A 19,471-nucleotide genomic window follows, 5' to 3' on the forward strand; every position below is an offset into this window, starting at 1 on the left:
ATTCAGTCAAATATCAATTCCTACTGTGGGAGAGCCTTTTCAATTATAAAGAAATTGACACTGAATTCTGATTAGAACTTGACTATGCTACATTTGTATTGTGTGCTGTTATCAAATAAATGCAACTAAACTTGAAACTGGCAGTTGTTTGAATATGTGTTTAATGCAATAAAAGTTCACAGTAGAATATATATTGTTTTTTATATTCATAACATTACCACATTCATATTAACAAGTCCGCATCTACGTCACGCGTTTTCACACGCTTTTTGACATATCATGTCATGTCATGACATGATTTCCCATTGTCAGAGGTTGACATGTATGGATAAGGTACTTCACCTTCACCCTAGTACCTGTTCGCCCAGGGTCCATTCCTCCTGTTTTTTTTAATGTTGTTGTAGTCTGTTTTTCTTAAACTACAAAATGTATGAGCAATAGTTCAATTATATTTGTTGTACATGTAGGATACACCTTATTGCTATTTGTCTACCATTTACTGGACGTCACACAGGTTCCCGTAAACTTTTGACGTCATAATACAAAATATCTGGAAAAGTGTTTGTAGTATAATGTCAATAGTTCAAGCAGGACAGATTCTCAGGTCAGCTGGGAATAGCATGGATTGTAATTATCTGTCTATCTATATGTGTCTGCCTTGCATGGTTCATCTGACCTTGACCTAATTTTTATGGTTCATTGGTCAATATTTAGCTTTCTTGCTTAAGTCTGTTTCTTAGAAACTATAAGCAATAAGTCAACTATATTTAGTGTAATGAATGATTGTTAGGTGTACATGTATTTCTTGTTTGGTTTATATGAACTTGACCTCATTTTCTAGGATCATGTTCAATTTATGTAAAAGTTGTAGCAAAGCTTTCTTTTAAGGCCTATCACATAATATCAATGGTTTGTGAAGAAGGCAAGATATTTTAACTTCTGCTCTCTTTTTTAAAAGAAATAAGCAATAAGTCAACTATATTTAGTGTAATGAATGATTGTTAGGTGTACATGTATTTCTTGTTTGGTTTATATGAACTTGACCTCATTTTCTAGGATCATGTTCAATTTATGTAAAAGTTGTAGCAAAGCTTTCTTTTAAGGCCTATCACATAATATCAATGGTTTGTGAAGAAGGCAAGATATTTTAACTTCTGCTCTCTTTTTTAAAAGAAATAGGAAGAACGAACGAACAAACCCAGGGCAGCGCAAACATGTAATCAAGGCGAACAGACGATATGATATGATGTTATATATATGTAAATAGTATCATTCATATCATTAAATTTATCTTCCAGGTTATGGCATCAGTTAACATTGCGGCTTCTGAAGTTTGTGAAACATCCAACATTTGCCAAAGGAGATGGCCTGGTTAAAGTGAGTAAAATATTCATGATGGTAAAAGCCTTTCATGTTTGGCTATGTTTACATCATTTGTTATTCATGATATAAATCACTTATTTAGTAAAGTTTTTGTGATAAGGATTGTATTTTATAGCCGACTATGGGGTATGGGCTTTGTTCATTGTTTATTGCCTTACAATGACCTATAGCAATTAATTTCTGTGTCATTTGGTCTCTTGTAAAGAGTTTTCCCATTGGCAATCATACCATATCTTCTTTTTTACATATTCCTTTTAAGAACTAAAATTGTTCTCATTAATCTTAAATCTTTTTATCTACCCTGTCCTGCCAGTATTTGTTTGTATTCAATGTATTATTAAAATAATTGATGTTTATCCTCTTTCATGTCTTTTGGGCCCATAATTGGAAATAAAATATCTTCTTCTTATTCTATATATATATATAGACAAAAATATACTTAGTGTATGAACAAAATCTTATGGTTCCTTTTTTTTTACACATGTTTGTGCATACAATGTACATGTACCTACTCTTACTCTGGATTTTTTTTTTTTCATTAATACTAATTCTCTTTGTGGAACAATGTGGAAAAAAATTACTTTTCATGGATAATTGATATCATCTTTTTGCATACAAACCTACAAAACATTTGCACTTTGTTGAGCATTTGAATAAATGGCTCACCATGCTCACCTTTACTATGAAATTCATAAAAAAAAATGGTATGCAATGAATTAAGGTGAATCCCCATTTCCTATTTTAGTCCAGTAAAGTTTTTTGAAGCCAGACTTATGCAATCATAATAGTCTTTGGTCATATATTGATACAACAACTTAAGAAAACTTTTTTGATAATTGAATGTAAATAGTTTGATACTTTCATTAGTTTAATAAAATGCAATTGTATTGAGTGCAATTGAATATCCCTGAGATTTTTATGATAATTCACATAAATGACTCATGTATATCAATTAAACAGATCCAAAGAAAACTCAGGACAGGAAATTTTATTAGTTGTGTCATCTTCACAACTTTACATGATATGCATTATATTTATGTTCGGTTTAAAAGAGAGCTCAAAGGTATCAAATTCATAAATTGAAAACAAACTAACAATGTCATGGCAAATCAAAAAGACCAAACACAAAAAAAACAGTATAAAAACATAACATGTAAAACAAAAGACCAAACACAAAAACAGTATAAAAACATAACATGTAAAACAAAGGACTGAGCAACAAAAAACAGTATAAAACATAACATGTAAAACAAAGGACTGAGCAACAAAAAACAGTATAAAAACATAACATGTAAAACAAAGGACTTAAAACAATGGACTGAGCAACAAAAAACAGTATAAAAACATAACATGTAAAACAAAGGACTGAGCAACAAAAAACAGTATAAAAACATAACATGTAAAACTAAGGACTGAGCAACAAAAAACAGTATAAAAACATAACATGTAAAACAAAGGACTTAAAACAATGGACTGAGCAACAAAAAACAGTATAAAAACATAACATGTAAAACAAAGGCCTGAGCAACAAAAAACAGTATAAAAACATAACATGTAAAACAAAGGACTGAGCAATAAAAAACAGTATAAAAACATAACATGTAAAACAAAGGACTGAGCAACAAAAAACAGTATAAAAACATAACATGTAAAACAAAGGACTTAAAACAATGGACTGAGCAACAAAAAACAGTATAAAAACATAACATGTAAAACAAAGGACTGAGCAATAAAAAACAGTATAAAAACATAACATGTAGAACAAAGGACTGAGCAATAAAAAACAGTATAAAAACATAACATGTAGAACTAAGGACTGAGCAACAAAAAACAGTATAAAAACATAACATGTAAAACAAAGGACTGAGCAATAAAAAACAGTATGAAAACATAACATGTAAAACAAAGGACTGAGCAACAAAAAACAGTATGAAAACATAACATGTAAAACTAAGGACTGAGCAATAAAAAACAGTATGAAAACATAACATGTAAAACTAAGGACTGAGCAACAAAAAACAGTATAAAAACATAACATGTAAAACAAAGGACTGAGCAATAAAAAACAGTATGAAAACATAACATGTAAAACAAAGGACTGAGCAACAAAAAACAGTATGAAAACATAACATGTAAAACAAAGGCCTGAGCAACAAAAAACAGTATAAAAACATAACATGTAAAACAAAGGACTGAGCAATAAAAAACAGTATAAAAACATAACATGTAAAACAAAGGACTGAGCAACAAAAAACAGTATAAAAACATAACATGTAAAACAAAGGACTTAAAACAATGGACTGAGCAACAAAAAACAGTATAAAAACATAACATGTAAAACAAAGGACTGAGCAATAAAAAACAGTATAAAAACATAACATGTAGAACAAAGGACTGAGCAATAAAAAACAGTATAAAAACATAACATGTAGAACTAAGGACTGAGCAACAAAAAACAGTATAAAAACATAACATGTAAAACAAAGGACTGAGCAATAAAAAACAGTATGAAAACATAACATGTAAAACAAAGGACTGAGCAACAAAAAACAGTATGAAAACATAACATGTAAAACTAAGGACTGAGCAATAAAAAACAGTATAAAAACATAACATGTAGAACAAAGGACTGAGCAATAAAAAACAGTATAAAAACATAACATGTAGAACTAAGGACTGAGCAACAAAAAACAGTATAAAAACATAACATGTAAAACAAAGGACTGAGCAATAAAAAACAGTATGAAAACATAACATGTAAAACAAAGGACTGAGCAACAAAAAACAGTATGAAAACATAACATGTAAAACTAAGGACTGAGCAATAAAAAACAGTATAAAAACATAACATGTAAAACAAAGGACTGAGCAACAAAAAACAGTATAAAAACATAACATGTAAAACAAAGGACTTAAAACAATGGACTGAGCAACAAAAAACAGTATAAAAACATAACATGTAAAACAAAGGACTGAGCAATAAAAAACAGTATAAAAACATAACATGTAGAACAAAGGACTGAGCAATAAAAAACAGTATAAAAACATAACATGTAGAACTAAGGACTGAGCAACAAAAAACAGTATAAAAACATAACATGTAAAACAAAGGACTGAGCAATAAAAAACAGTATGAAAACATAACATGTAAAACAAAGGACTGAGCAACAAAAAACAGTATGAAAACATAACATGTAAAACAAAGGACTGAGCAATAAAAAACAGTATAAAAACATAACATGTAAAACAAAGGACTGAGCAATAAAAAACAGTATAAAAACATAACATGTAGAACAAAGGACTGAGCAATAAAAAACAGTATAAAAACATAACATGTAGAACTAAGGACTGAGCAACAAAAAACAGTATAAAAACATAACATGTAAAACAAAGGACTGAGCAATAAAAAACAGTATAAAAACATAACATGTAAAACAAAGGACTGAGCAATAAAAAACAGTATGAAAACATAACATGTAAAACAAAGGACTGAGCAACAAAAAACAGTATGAAAACATAACATGTAAAACTAAGGACTGAGCAATAAAAAACAGTATAAAAACATAACATGTAGAACTAAGGACTGAGCAACAAAAAACAGTATAAAAACATAACATGTGAAACAATGGACTGAGCAATAAAAAACAGTATAAAAACATAACATGTAAAACTAAGGACTGAGCAATAAAAAACAGTATAAAAACATAACATGTAAAACAAAGGACTGAGCAATAAAAAACAGTATAAAAACATAACATGTAAAACAAAGGACTGAGCAACAAAAAACAGTATAAAAACATAACATGTAAAACAAAGAACTGAGCAACAAAAAACCCTCAAAGAATTTGGGGTATTCTCAGGTGCTTCTGAAGGGTACGCAGATCCCTTCACATGTGGCATTCATCCTGTTGTTCATATAAGTTTATAATTCCAACCTATTTTAAGTATTTAGAAGATTAATTGTATGTAAATCATTAATTATAAACACAAATCTTTGTTTTAATTTCAGTTGTACGAGCATTTTATATCAGATTTTGAACACAGGTAAGTCTACAGTGATATAACTTACTTAAGGTTAATCTGACCTTAACCACTTTCACAAGGATCAATGATAAAGTGAAATTATGTGATACTCTTAGAACAAACATTCATCTTATATTTTTCTCCCTTTGAAAAAGTTTGTTCTGAATGTTATGGGGATTTTTTTTTCGCGAATTTAAGAATAGATGATACTACATGTACTAGCACTAAATAGAAACATAGCTCATTGCAAAACTGTAATAAGAAGGTGTTTTAAACTGTTTTCAATATATAATGAAATTATTTTTTTCTTGACTATGGTTATTTTATATAATTTGTATATTGTATGGAATATTTACTAGGCTATTGTATTTTCAGAATAAATCCACTTGCTTTGGCAGAGATGGGAGTTTGCATTGTCAGACAAATTACAGGTTGGTACTCTCTCATAGACTAAATTACCTTTTAATATTCTTTAAGGATTTCACTGTTTGTCAAAAGTTCAAATGTAATACTGTTATTACAAATGTTAATATACATATAGCATGTGTTAAGACAAAATCAATGTTTATAAAAATATTCAACAAGAGTACACCAAACAACGAAAACTCAACAAAGAAAACTCAAGATCATGATTTTATGACAAGTTAGAACCTAGTGATAGTATTAAGTAAGGAAAGTTAACAGGATTGTAACATTGATGTAGTTTTTGTCTAAGGAGGGAATTATGCAGTTGTGTAGAGATGATGTCATTTATTTAATTTGAACATTTTTGTATTTCAGATCCAAAAGCTGGAGTAGAGTTTTTAGAGAAACTGAAAGAGAAGGTATTATTAACTGTGTCTTGTTCAAGTAATAAATAAGTTTGTAATACATTGAAATGTATGTCACTAATGGAAAGCTGAATACTAAAATTTATGATAAAAGGGATGATTTTTCATTTCCTATTGTTAATTATCCGTTTTTAGATGGTGACGTTCCCTTGTCATCATCTTACGGTGTTTATATATCTCAACTTGTACGATTCGCTCGTGTATGTAACAATGTTTTAGATTTTAACGAGAGAAATTTATGTATTACTGAAAAATTATTACACCAGGGTTTTCGATATCACAAACTAGTCAAAACATTTACTAAATTTTATCATCGGTATAAAGACATCATTCGTAAATATAGCTCAACATGCAGACTTCTAATACGTTCAGGTATTTCACATCCAATTTTTTATGGTAATATTCTTTATAAAGAATTCTTTACAAAGGTGTCAGTATTCACCTCAGAAACTTACAAAACCTTTGAATAGACTTATTAAGAAGGGATATAATTACGATACTGTTGTCAAGTCATTAAAGATTGCATATTTTGGCGTTAATATTGAGTCACTGATAAGGTCTTTGCATCGGAACTAAACACATTATTTTTTTAAAAACAGTTGTTGGCATGACACGGGTTATGTTCTTCTCATATATGTTATGATGGTATGATACTAAACCCCTAACGGGAAGGATTGTGCCTGATGTTCATATGATGAAATCATAATCTTTCAGTCAGTTTAATTGAAGTCTGGAGCTGGCATGTCAGTTAACTGCTAGTAGTCTGTTGTTATTTATGTATTTTTGTCATTTTATTTATTATCTTTGGTTACATCTTCTGACATCAGACTCGGATTTCTCTTGAACTGAATTTTAATGTGCGTATTGTTATGCGTTTACTTTACTACATTGGTTAGAGGTATAGGGGGAGGGTTGAGATCTCACAAACATGTTTAACCCCGCCGCATTTTTGCGCCTGTCCCAAGTCAGGAGCCTCTGGCCTTTGTTAGTCTTGTATTATTTTAATTTTAGTTTCTTGTGTACAATTTGGAAATTAGTATGGCGTTCATTATCACTGGACTAGTATATATTTGTTTAGGGGCCAGCTGAAGGACGCCTCCGGGTGCGGGAATTTCTCGCTACATTGAAGACCTGTTGGTGACCCTCTGCTGTTGTTTTTTATTTGGTCGGGTTGTTGTCTCTTTGACACATTCCCCATTTCCATTCTCAATTTTATTACAACATGAAATTTGAATATAAATTTAAGAATTGAAATGGGAGTATGTCAAACAGACAACAACCAGACTAAAGAGCAGACAACAGCTATAGGGCACCAATGGGTCTTTAACGCAGTGAGAAAATCCATGTATGTCTGTCATACAGGTAGAAAATATTTTCAGGATATTTATTAGCTCACCTGGCCCAAAGGGCCAAGTGAGCTTTTCCCATCACTTTGCGTCCGGCGTCTGGCGGCGTTAACTTTTACAAAAATCTTCTCCTCTGAAACTGCTGGGCCAAATTAAACCAAACTTGGCCACAATCATCATTGGGGTATCTAGTTAAAAAAATGTGTCCGGTGACCTGGCCAACTAACCAAGATGGCCACCATGGCTAAAAATAGAACATAGGGATAAAATGCAGTTTTTGGCTTATAACTCAAAAACCAAAGCATTTAGAGCAAATCTGACATGGGGGTAAAATTGTTTATCAGGTCAAGATCTATCTGCCCTGAAATTTTCAGATGAATCGGACAACCCGTTGTTGGGTTGCTGCCCCTGAATTGGTAATTTTAAGGACATTTTGCTGTTTTTGGTTATTATCTTGAATATTATTATAGATAGATATAAACTGTAACCAGCAATAATGTTCAGCAAAGTAAGATTTACAAATTAGTCAACATGACTGAAATGGTCAGTTGACCCCTTTAGGAGTTATTGCCCTTTATAGTAAATTTTTAACCATTTTTCGTAAATCTTAGTAATCTTTTACAAAAATCTTCTCCTCTGAAACTACTGGGCCAAATTAAACCAAACTTGGCCACAATCATCATTGGGGTATCTAGTTTAAAAAATGTGTGGCGTGACCCGGCCAACGAACCAAGATGGCCGCCACGGCTAAAAATAGAACATAGGGGTAAAATTCAGTTTTTGGCTTATAACTCAAAAACCAAAGCATTTAAAGTAAATCTGACAGTAGTAAAATTGTTTATCAGGTCAAGATCTATCTGCCCTGAAATTTTCAGATGAATCAGACAACCCATTGTTGGGTTGCTGCCCCTGAATTGGTAATTTTAAGGAAATTTTGCTGTTTTTGGTTATTATCTTGAATATTACTATAGATAGAGATAAACTGTAAAAAGCAATAAATGTCGGCAAAGTAAGATCTACAAATAAGTCAACATGACCGAAATGGTCAGTTGACCCCTTTAGGAGTAATTGCCCTTTATAGTCAATTTTTAACCATTTTTCGTAAATCTTAGTTATCTTTTACAAAAATCTTCTCCTCTGAAACTACTGGGCCAAGTTCATTATAGATAGAGATAATTGTAAGCAGCAAGAATGTTCAGTAAAGTAAGATGTACAAACACATCACCATCACTAAAACACAATTTTGTCATGAATCCATCTGCGTCCTTTGTTTAATATTCACATAGACCAAGGTGAGCGACACAGGCTCTTTAGAGCCTCTAGTTTTCCATTGCAAGAGACAACATATGAGGGGACTACACTGGTCAGAAGTATCTTCTAGAATAAGATAAATAATAGCTAAACTAAAGCTAGCTGTTGTAAAGTCCCTTTATGTGAAATTAGTGATTACATGCAAAAAAAAATAGGGATTTGACCTAAGAAGATATAACAACAGACAAGATATAACAACAGACATGCATCTACATTTATTGAATTTATTTTATTGTAGGTAAAGGCCAGTGATGAAGCTAGAGTACTGTGTATGACTTCAAGTGGACTGATATGTTTAAGGACTAAAGAAATGGAGAAAACGAAGGTTAGAGTCATGCAATAATATTGACGATTTTTAAAAAGTGGTTTTAGTATTTACACAGTATTCTTTAGCTGGTGGAGTAATCAGGATTGATACCCTGAAGTTTGCTGTGGTTGTCTTAAAACCTCAAGGAAAATAATGATACACAAAAATAACAACATTCTAGATTACTACAAGCAAATTCTTAATTTTGGTCTACATGTTTGAAAAGATACTGACAATTAATTATTAACTTTTACTTTCACTTTCATTTTAACATTCTCAAACCTATTATTGGGATGTAATGTCTAGTTGACAATTGTGATCCTATATGTACCGCATTTTATGTACTTCAGTATTTGTTTCCTACCATTGTATTGTCCTAAAGAAGCAACCATAAGTGGCGAAACATGTAGACCATAATAAAAAATTTCCTTGCAATAATCTACAATGTTGTTGTCTTTGTGTATAATCACAATTAATATATATGTTTGATATAAGGCTATTGCAGTAACTATGGGCATAGGTATTAGTTCTTTCTTGTGATCTGCAGAAAATGACTTCTATTAGTATATTATTTTATTGTTCAAATTGACAAATGGATCAGACAAGATAATACAGGTTCCCCTTTTTTATACCATCATGGTTTAACTTATATTTTCAGACTCTTGTTGAAGAATGCCATGGTATTATGGAAACATTTGATGGTGTTACGACAGTACACAGCAGGTTTTATGATTTATCAAGTAACTACTACAAATTGATGGGAAACCATGCCGACTACTATAAAGAAGCTCTGAGATATCTTGGTTGTATGCAAATGGAAGACATAACAGGTATGAAGACTACTCATCTTTATCTTTGTTCTGTTAGATTGTGTATTCCATGTATAAGGTAGGAATAATACTGTACCTGTAAGGGGTCATGTTTAGATGACATTTTATGCAACTTAAAATTATTCAACTAATATTTTTTTAATACACATGTTTTCTCTCTGAAAAGCATAGATTAACACATTTCAAACAACAGGGAACCAAATCTTCAATACAATAGAATCCCTGAAATAGATATTAAAATAAAATTTAACACAAATAAATCAAAATTTCTTCAATGATTTCAATGAAATTTACTTCTGAAATCTAAATTTTAGAGTATCAAATTAAAAACATGAAATTTGTTCAACAATGAAAGGAAATTTTGTGGAATTTTGATATTGTGAATTTTCCCAAAAATTTCTTTAGTTTGTATGAAATTTGAATGCACTAGCAATTTTCAAAAAATACAACATATTGCCTGGAGTGCTTTTATTTCACTGAAATCTATTCATCAACATATGTTTTTTACTAAAGCTATGTCTTCTGTTCTTTTTGTAGCATCAGAACAAGTAGAGAGAGCCTTTAATTTAGGTCTAGCAGCCGTGTTAGGGGAAGGTGTTTATAACTTTGGAGAACTGGTAAGGAATTATTATATATAATATCTATATAGGATATCATTATTATTTATTGAAAACAAAGACAAGAAATAAACAGCCTATAACGTTATAATTATGTTTTCCAATGTTAACCAGGGTAACAATAAATAGATAGACATTCTTTGATTAATATTCATGAGAGCTTTTTTCTTGCCTTTCTTGCATGTTTCATAGAGCAGTATATGAAAATATGAATTTGAAAACATTTATTTTCTTTTGTAGAAAATAAAATTGCTTAATAATTTTGTTTTTGTTTTGAAAAATAATATTTTAGAAATAAGAAAGAATTATAAAATTAATAATTAATCAAAAGAATATTAATTAAATCCCCAGGAAGATAAAACTGTCAAAAGTAATGGCTAATTAAGGGGAGATAATTAAGCTAGATATCGTGGAAAGTCCATCAGTTTTTGCAGAAGTTTGTAAAATATATCATGAAAAATAAAAATTATATGAGAGTTTTTTAGAATCTGACAGTAGAATTGCAAGCTGTTATTGTTTCATAAACAAAAAAAATAATTAATCTCTTTAAAACCTGTATTGAACAGTGTAATTGAGAGTTTCTTACTTCATTTAACACTCTTTTAATTTTTCATTTTAACATATTATCCATTTCAGCTGGCTCATCCTATCTTAGAATCTCTAAAGACAACAGATAAGTCCTGGTTAGTAGATCTTTTGTTTGCCTTTAACAGTGGTAACATCCCAAGGTTTGATGAACTCAAAAAAAGCTGGACAACACAGGTATACTATATTTTACCATAAAAGATATTCAAATTACTACTGTACATTGAGATAATTTTGTTAGAGTTCTGTTATTGTGAAAATTGCCATCTAATGGGTTTCTCAAAAATAAAAGTCTCATTTTTTATTTGAAAGCATGACGTAAACAAACTAATTTTCCCGACTTTCGCAAGTTAAAAAATAAGTTGTATATAAATCGTTGTGAATTGTAAAACTTGAATTTTCCTCATGTAAATATATCAATTAAATTTGAAAAAATAGCATATTCAAATCACCACGAAATTGGGCCAGAAAGAGCTAAACACGAAATAAAGTTTGTGCTAAATTAAGTTGGTTGACAGTAATTTTTTTGATTATTTCCTGAGAAATCCAGGTGATTTTATAAAGAAAGAACTAAACGTTGTGAGGTCAGCTTAATTTGAAAGAGATTAATTAAATGTGTGATAATAGGATATGATATCGATCATTATGTTAATTTAACTAAAATTCTGCCATGAAAAAAATTTAATTATCATTTCAGCTTTCCTTCAAATATATGTCCCCCCCTGTTACAGTATTGTATTTTTTCATATTATTCAGGTTATTCATGACTAACATATAAAGTCAAATAATTCTGTATTTTCAGCCAGATTTAGCAGCTAATGAAATTCCAATGAGACAAAAAATATCACTGTTATGTTTAATGGAGGTTAGTGTTGGTATTTCAACAAGTATTGTCAAGATGTTTATCTTATGAAGAAGAAGGTCCAATTATAATGAAAGTGAATTTAATGACAAATTTCATTGGCTATCTTACCTTTGCACTACATATTAGTAGACGCAATCACTTTTCTCTAAAAATCAATGCTTTTATTGTTTATGGTTTTATTATTATGATATTGGTTAAATTGGTAAACAATCTCTTTACCTCTTTTCACAAACATTATTAATGTAAGAGCTTATTATGTTGAAAAAAATGCATCTTCTTGCTGGCTGTAATCAGTATTTTTTGTTGAATTTATTTTGTTGGAAAAATGCTGAAGTGTAGTAATCTAAGACAAGATTATAGCTATAATCACATGACAGGAATCTACCGGTGTATCTTCATAGCTTTTGACAAATTTCCTTGATGCCTTCTCTTAGAATTTGAAAAAAAAATAAACAACTTCTTGATGTGACATACTCCCTCTGAATCATGTAGGCAAAATTAGGGACCCAATGAAGATATACAAAATCCTTGAACTTGCTGTTTTTATACCATTGATGTTAAAAATTGAAATTAACTTTGAATATTATTTTTCCAGATGACATTTAAAAGACCAGCCAATGACAGACAGTTAACATTTAAAGATATATCTGCAGAAACAAAGTTACCAGTTAATGAGGTTTGTAAAAATGAGAATCAAAATATTGACTGTATTTAAAAAAATAGATGTCATATGAAAAAAATTAATTCAAGGCTTTTGGTGCCAAATAAATGAAACTATTATAACAACTAAGTTTCTAGAAAGGACTCAGATTCATAATTATGTATGTAGAGTAACATATCTCCAACCTTAATAATTAACAATTTTTTTATCTCACTTTTCTAGGTAGAACTGTTAGTTATGAAGGCTTTGAGTTTAGGATTAGTGAAAGGATTCATAGATGAAATAGACCAGAAAGTATCACTAACATGGGTCCAACCTCGGGTATTAGATCTACAACAGGTAAGTTCATAATTAAGGGATTCATAGATAAAATAGACCAGAAAGTATCACTAACATGGGTCCAACCTCGAGTATTAGATCTACAACAGGTAAGTTCATAATTAAGGGATTCATAGATAAAATAGACCAGAAAGTATCACTAACATGGGTCCAACCTCGAGTATTAGATCTACAACAGGTAAGTTCATAATTAAGGAATTCATAGATAAAATAGACCAGAAAGTATCACTTACATGGGTCCAACCTCGAGTATTAGATCTACAACAGGTAAGTTCATAATTAAGGGATTAATAGATAAAATAGACCAGAAAGTATCACTTACATGGGTCCAACCTCGAGTTTTAGATCTACAACAGGTAAGTTCATAATTAAGGGATTCATAGATAAAATAGACCAGAAAGTATCACTAACATGGGTCCAACCTCTGGTATTAGATCTACAACAGGTAAGTTCATAATTAAGGGATTCATAGATAAAATAGACCAGAAAGTATCACTTACATGGGTCCAACCTCGGGTATTAGATCTACAACAGGTAAATTCATAATTAATGGATTCATAGATAAAATAGACCAGAAAGTATCACTAACATGGGTCCAACCTCGGGTATTAGATCTACAACAGGTAAGTTCATAATTAAGGGATTCATAGATAAAATAGACCAGAAAGTATCACTAACATGGGTCCAACCTCGGGTATTAGATCTACAACAGGTAAGTTCATAATTAAGGGATTCATAGATAAAATAGACCAGAAAGTATCACTAACATGGGTCCAACCTCGGGTATTAGATCTACAACAGGTAAGTTCATAATTAAGGGATTCATAGATAAAATAGACCAGGAAGTATCACTTACATGGGTCCAACCTCGAGTATTAGATCTACAACAGGTAAGTTCATAATTAAGGGATTCATAGATAAAATAGACCAGAAAGTATCACTAACATGGGTCCAACCTCGAGTATTAGATCTACAACAGGTAAGTTCATAATTAAGGGATTCATAGATAAAATAGACCAGAAAGTATCACTAACATGGGTCCAACCTCGAGTATTAGATCTACAACAGGTAAGTTCATAATTAAGGGATTCATAGATAAAATAGACCAGAAAGTATCACTAACATGGGTCCAACCTCGGGTATTAGATCTACAACAGGTAAATTCACAATTTAGGGGATTTATATATATAGAGTTGTATTGAATAAAAGCATTTGATATCTTGCAAAATTTACTTGGGGTGGTCGGAGGAGTCCTGATTCCGAAATCCTGGGTAATAAAACATGAAGTCCGGAGTTAAAGAAATTTAAATTCTGACATCCCGAAATTCGTAAAAGGAATTCCCGGATCCCGAAATTCGTAGCTTAAAAACACCTGATCCCGATATCCTGAAATCCCGAGCTTAAAAACACCTGATCCCAACATCCTGAAAAAGGTCCTGCCCCCTCTTTCAGTTTAAAACATGCATGATATGTGTATTTCCCACGGGACGGTAAAGAAACAACAATGAATCATTATCTAGTTTAATGATAACAAATTGAGTTTAATATGTGGCTATGTATTGGTGATTATTTGCAGTTGTTAAACCAAAAACTGATCTGATAAATTAAAAAAAACAAACTGTTATTTATGTTTAAAAGCTTGTCATGGACCCATGGAATAGAACAATGAAATTAACATCAACAAATGGAACTACTTTATTTACTTTGATGATTTACTTTCTAACTTGACAAAATTTTACAAGAAATCTAATTAAATTTGTACAGTTGCTTTAAATTAGTAGAATAGAAAAATAAGATAAATTTGATGAATTCAAAGGTTTGTAAATAGTTTATTCATAATTATGACCAGATGAATGATAATTTATGTCAACACACCAGTGCTTACTCAGAGAGGATACCCCCACCAGCAGTGAAATTGACCCAGTGATTGTTAATAAACCCATCACAGACGAGGATTTAATAGGTATAAATACTAATTATCATAATAATATATTATATATTTTAGGTATCCACAATGCAGAAGAGATTAGAACAATGGTGTTCAGATGTTTTAACCATGGAGAAATTAGTGGAATTGAAAGCTCATGACATCCTCACTTAATCATAAAACAGTGCTCTATATTATTTATACTTTTGTTATAAAGAATTCCCGTTTCAAGTGGATTATAGAACAAGGATGTGACATTATAAGAAGATAAAATTGACTATAACACAACAACAGTATAGATTTAACCATCTCAAATCATTGTAGTATTTCATACTTGTTGTTAGTTATAATTAAAAGACAAAACAAATGTTATTCAGGTATGCTTTTCTATTGTATTGTGGATTAATTAATTACCATCACGACCATGGGGACAATTTTTTTGTGCATTAGGGGGAAATTAGATTTGTAGTTCTAAATTCACGGTTCACCTTGATTCATGAAATACCAAAAAATATCAGTAGTTCTCAAGTAATAATAAATCCAAAGCCTATCCCTGACCACTGGTAATCTGAGCTGTTGCTAACACTGGATACATTTTCAAGCCTGTAATTAGTACTGTAATTTTTGTCCCAGTATGCTAGACATAGGGATGTCTATTTGGTGGCGATGTGAACTATTTGTATTAAGCTTTATATTAAAGAAGGTAGAATCTGTCGTATGTCCATTGACCTTTACCTCATTTTCATGTTCCAGCAACTGCTTAAAAAAAATTGAAGATTTTTGTATTGTTTATTACTTTTGATGAGAAATAGTCTTACTAAATTTGGTATATGGGTTCCTTGCAATGTCTTCATATTTGTCAGACAGGGTTCACCTTATCTCAACCTCAGTTCATGGATCAGTGATCAATGTTAAATCTATGTTATTAAGTCTTTTTCATACGATTCAATTTTTGCGTCCTATATTGGTATCACGTTGGCGTCGTCGTCGTCCTCCGAAGACATTTGGTTATTGCACTTTAACTTTAGTGAAAGTAAATAGAAATCTATGAAATTTAAACACAAGGTTTATGACCATGGGTGTTTCAGACTTGGGGTAATTGTAATTGTAATCGTTAATCAGCTGTAATTGATTACAATTTTTTAAGTAATCATTGTAATCATTAATCAGCAAAAAATCTGATTACATGTAATTTAATTTAATCAATTACTTTTCAAAATGACCTGTAATCCTGATTACATTTTGATTACAATGAAAAAAATCTTGAACTGTTTTTATGGTCAATAAATGAATCTTTTTGTTATTCTTATTTAATAAATATCTAACAAGTTAAGATAGTTTGGTTTACTTTATCAAGCATGCATTTGTATACTTCAGTAAAAAATAATCTGTTACAATATTAAAAAGTCATCATTAGCCTAAGAAGGTCTTAGTAAAAGATATTGTACATATATTCACAATTTAAAGATGTACATATATATATTTGATAAAAAACAGTAATATTTAAGCAATATTATACTTTTCTTTAACCCCGAATTATAATCTTTTGTTAATATTGTGATTATTGTCAACTTTGAATTGACAGGTAGGAAACTAATTAAGGTTTGTTTTTATTGCAATTTCCAATTGAGTATAGCTGTAGGACAATATATATTATAAAAGATTAATCAGACATGTGAAAAAACCTACAGAAGATGAAAATTTATCTAATTAGCACTAACTAAATTAAAAGTTGGACAAATATCTTGTTTAAAATAAGCAAATGTTTGTATGTACATGTACTTGGACTGGACATGTAAAATGCATTGACTTATATGTCATAAATCAAGATTTCAAGATTTATTAGGAAAACACTCAGACACATTTACAATGTGTTACAAGAGGTCATTATTGATAACATATATACATTAAATATGACAGAAATGAACAAGTGATTAACAAATTAATACAAACAAAATTTACAGAAGAGAAGACAGTTTCTGATAAACATTGACAATTTCTTATATAATTCAATATTGCAAAGTGACAAAAGACCTTCCATTTTTACAATGTTTGGATTATTTCTATAATACTGTGGTAAATATTTGTTTCTCAAATCTACTATCTCTGCATTTTTACAAATAAATAATACATGATACTCATCACCAATATCCTCTTTGCATAAATTACATTTTCTTTCTGATTTTGGTATATTGTACCATCTACCAGTTTCTATAGGCAATCGTAAGTTTGCAGTTCTGAATTTTGAAATCCAAATTCTAGATGACTCTGGTAAATTAATAAGGTATCTTTCTATTTCAAATCTCTTTTTGAACAGTGAATAAAATTGTCCACGTGATGTGGTGTGTAAATCACTATACCATTTTTGTATGAACTGGTCGCACAAAATTTGTTTTACTAAAGCCTTTTCGTATACAGCAAACTGGTTTAAAAAAATAAAGCTCATGCCTAGCTCATTAAATATAGATTCTATGTGGTTTATCCACTTGAAATTCACACCATGATTGCTTTTTAAACATAGCATTAACTTGTATAAAGTACTGCTAAGTTTATTTTCATTTAATACTAATTTACTCCAAAAAAAAAATCATCCTCAATTTGACCCGAATTTCGAGTGGATACCTCCCAAGTTCTCCATAAACCATAAATGATGCAGTTGAATTTCGAACTTTCAAAATTCTCTTACAGAATTTCAAGTGGATTTGTTCAATAATTTTAAGGTTTTCAAAACCCCACACTTCTGAACCGTACAATAAAATTGGTTCAATCATAGAATCAAACATTTTTAATTGTATATCTATAGGTATTGATTTATTAGGAAATAGTTTGTAAATGCAATATAACGCTTTTTGTGCTTGCTCAACAAGTTTTTTCCTTGTGTTAATAAACGTTCCATTATATTTGAAAATAACCCCTAGGTATGAATATGTATCAACAATTTCAAGGTTACAATCTTGCAAGGTAAAAATAAAATTCTGTCTCGTTTTTCTTTTACAAAAAATCATAACTTTAGTTTTATTAACATTAACCTGTAGTTTCCATATATCACAATATTATTGAAAAATGTCTAGAGCTCTTTGCATACCTTCCATACTTTCAGACAGAATGACAGTGTCATCTGCATATAAAATAACAAATAATTTATAAAAAATGTGCAACTCACTTTCGAGCTTCTCTTTAATAATATAAAGAGGTTCACCGTCTAACTGGCTGAAATAACTTTCTAGATCATTAAGAAATATAGAAAAAAAAAACGGTGATAAATTTCCCCCCTGCCTTACACCAGTAAGACAAGGGAAAAATTCAGACTGGTCACCATTATACAGATTTAATATCATGGTACATGTTAAAGATAACCTTAAAACATTTACCTTTAATCTCACAATTTTGTAATTTTGTCCATAGCCCCGATCGCCAGACAGTGTCGAACGCCTTCCGAAAGTCGACAAAAGTACAATAAAGCTTCTTGCCAAACGAAAAATATAACTCAATTAGAGTATGCAATACAAAAATGTTGTCAACTGTTGAATATCCTTTCCTGAAACCAGCTTGGTTTTCGGAAATGAGACTCAACTCGTTAGCAAAAATATTTAATCTAGAATTTATAACAGACGTAAATAATTTCCCTAGGCAACTGATAAGTGTGATTGCCCTGAAATTATCAGGGTCAGACGGGTTACCCTTGTTTTTAAAAACAGGTTTTATAATTCCACTGGTCCAGCTTTCTGGAATAATACCAGTATCTAACACTACATTAAAAAGCTCACAATATATAGAAATTAACAATGGAGTTGAATATTTCAAATATTCATTTAAAATTTTATCTGTACCTGGAGCTTTGTTATTTTTCAGCTCCTTTATTGCATCAGATATTTCTAATTCTGTTATTTTTCCATTTAATAACTCATCATATACAGGATTTTCACAAATACTATCAATATTCAAACTAAAATCTCCCTCATCATCTTTACTTGCATTTAAATTTTTAAAATATTCAAAAAAAGTGTCAATCTCTACCTGTGGGTTATCTTTTCTTTTACTTGAAAATTTGTGAAGTGTAGTCCAAAATGCTTTTGTGTTTGTTTTTGATAGTGATCGAAGCTCGTTTGCGCAATTTTCTTGGTATTTTTTACAACTCTTATTAAGGAGTTGTCGGTATTCTTTAGCCTTCATATTCATCAGTGTTTTGTTTATATCAGCAGTCTTATTTTTTTTGTATTTCCTTCTTGCTCTGTGAAACTCATCACGCATAATCTTGCATTCTTTTTTAAACCATGATTTGTTTTGAGTTGATCTTTGGCGCTGTTTGCCCGCTGGTTCAAATGCAGTTGAAGCCGTATCTAAGAGTACATTTCCGAGTTCACTAATTAGGTCATTGACCTGTAGTGGTGTAACGGATTCTGTTTGAAAATTTTCGAGGGTGTGTTTATAGTACAAAATGTACTTG

General features: G+C 30.5%; 1 protein-coding gene across 1 annotated transcript in view; it reads left to right on the forward strand.

The window, feature by feature from the left end:
- LOC143047687 (26S proteasome non-ATPase regulatory subunit 13-like) overlaps nt 1-15,396 on the forward strand; it is a 33,195-nt gene extending 17,799 nt beyond the window's left edge. Inside the window, exons 3-14 of the mRNA XM_076220894.1 lie at nt 1,299-1,377; nt 5,393-5,427; nt 5,782-5,837; nt 6,187-6,230; nt 9,132-9,218; nt 9,859-10,030; nt 10,568-10,647; nt 11,284-11,409; nt 12,035-12,097; nt 12,693-12,773; nt 12,981-13,097; nt 15,103-15,396. Coding sequence (XP_076077009.1) covers nt 1,299-1,377; nt 5,393-5,427; nt 5,782-5,837; nt 6,187-6,230; nt 9,132-9,218; nt 9,859-10,030; nt 10,568-10,647; nt 11,284-11,409; nt 12,035-12,097; nt 12,693-12,773; nt 12,981-13,097; nt 15,103-15,198 — 1,036 coding nt within the window. The 3' untranslated portion in view covers nt 15,199-15,396. The remainder of the gene's footprint in view (nt 1-1,298; nt 1,378-5,392; nt 5,428-5,781; nt 5,838-6,186; nt 6,231-9,131; nt 9,219-9,858; nt 10,031-10,567; nt 10,648-11,283; nt 11,410-12,034; nt 12,098-12,692; nt 12,774-12,980; nt 13,098-15,102) is intronic.
- The last annotated feature ends 4,075 nt before the right edge of the window (nt 15,397-19,471 follow it).

The sequence above is a fragment of the Mytilus galloprovincialis genome, chromosome 10 (assembly GCF_965363235.1).
Source record: "Mytilus galloprovincialis chromosome 10, xbMytGall1.hap1.1, whole genome shotgun sequence".
NCBI lineage: Eukaryota > Metazoa > Mollusca > Bivalvia > Mytilida > Mytilidae > Mytilus > Mytilus galloprovincialis.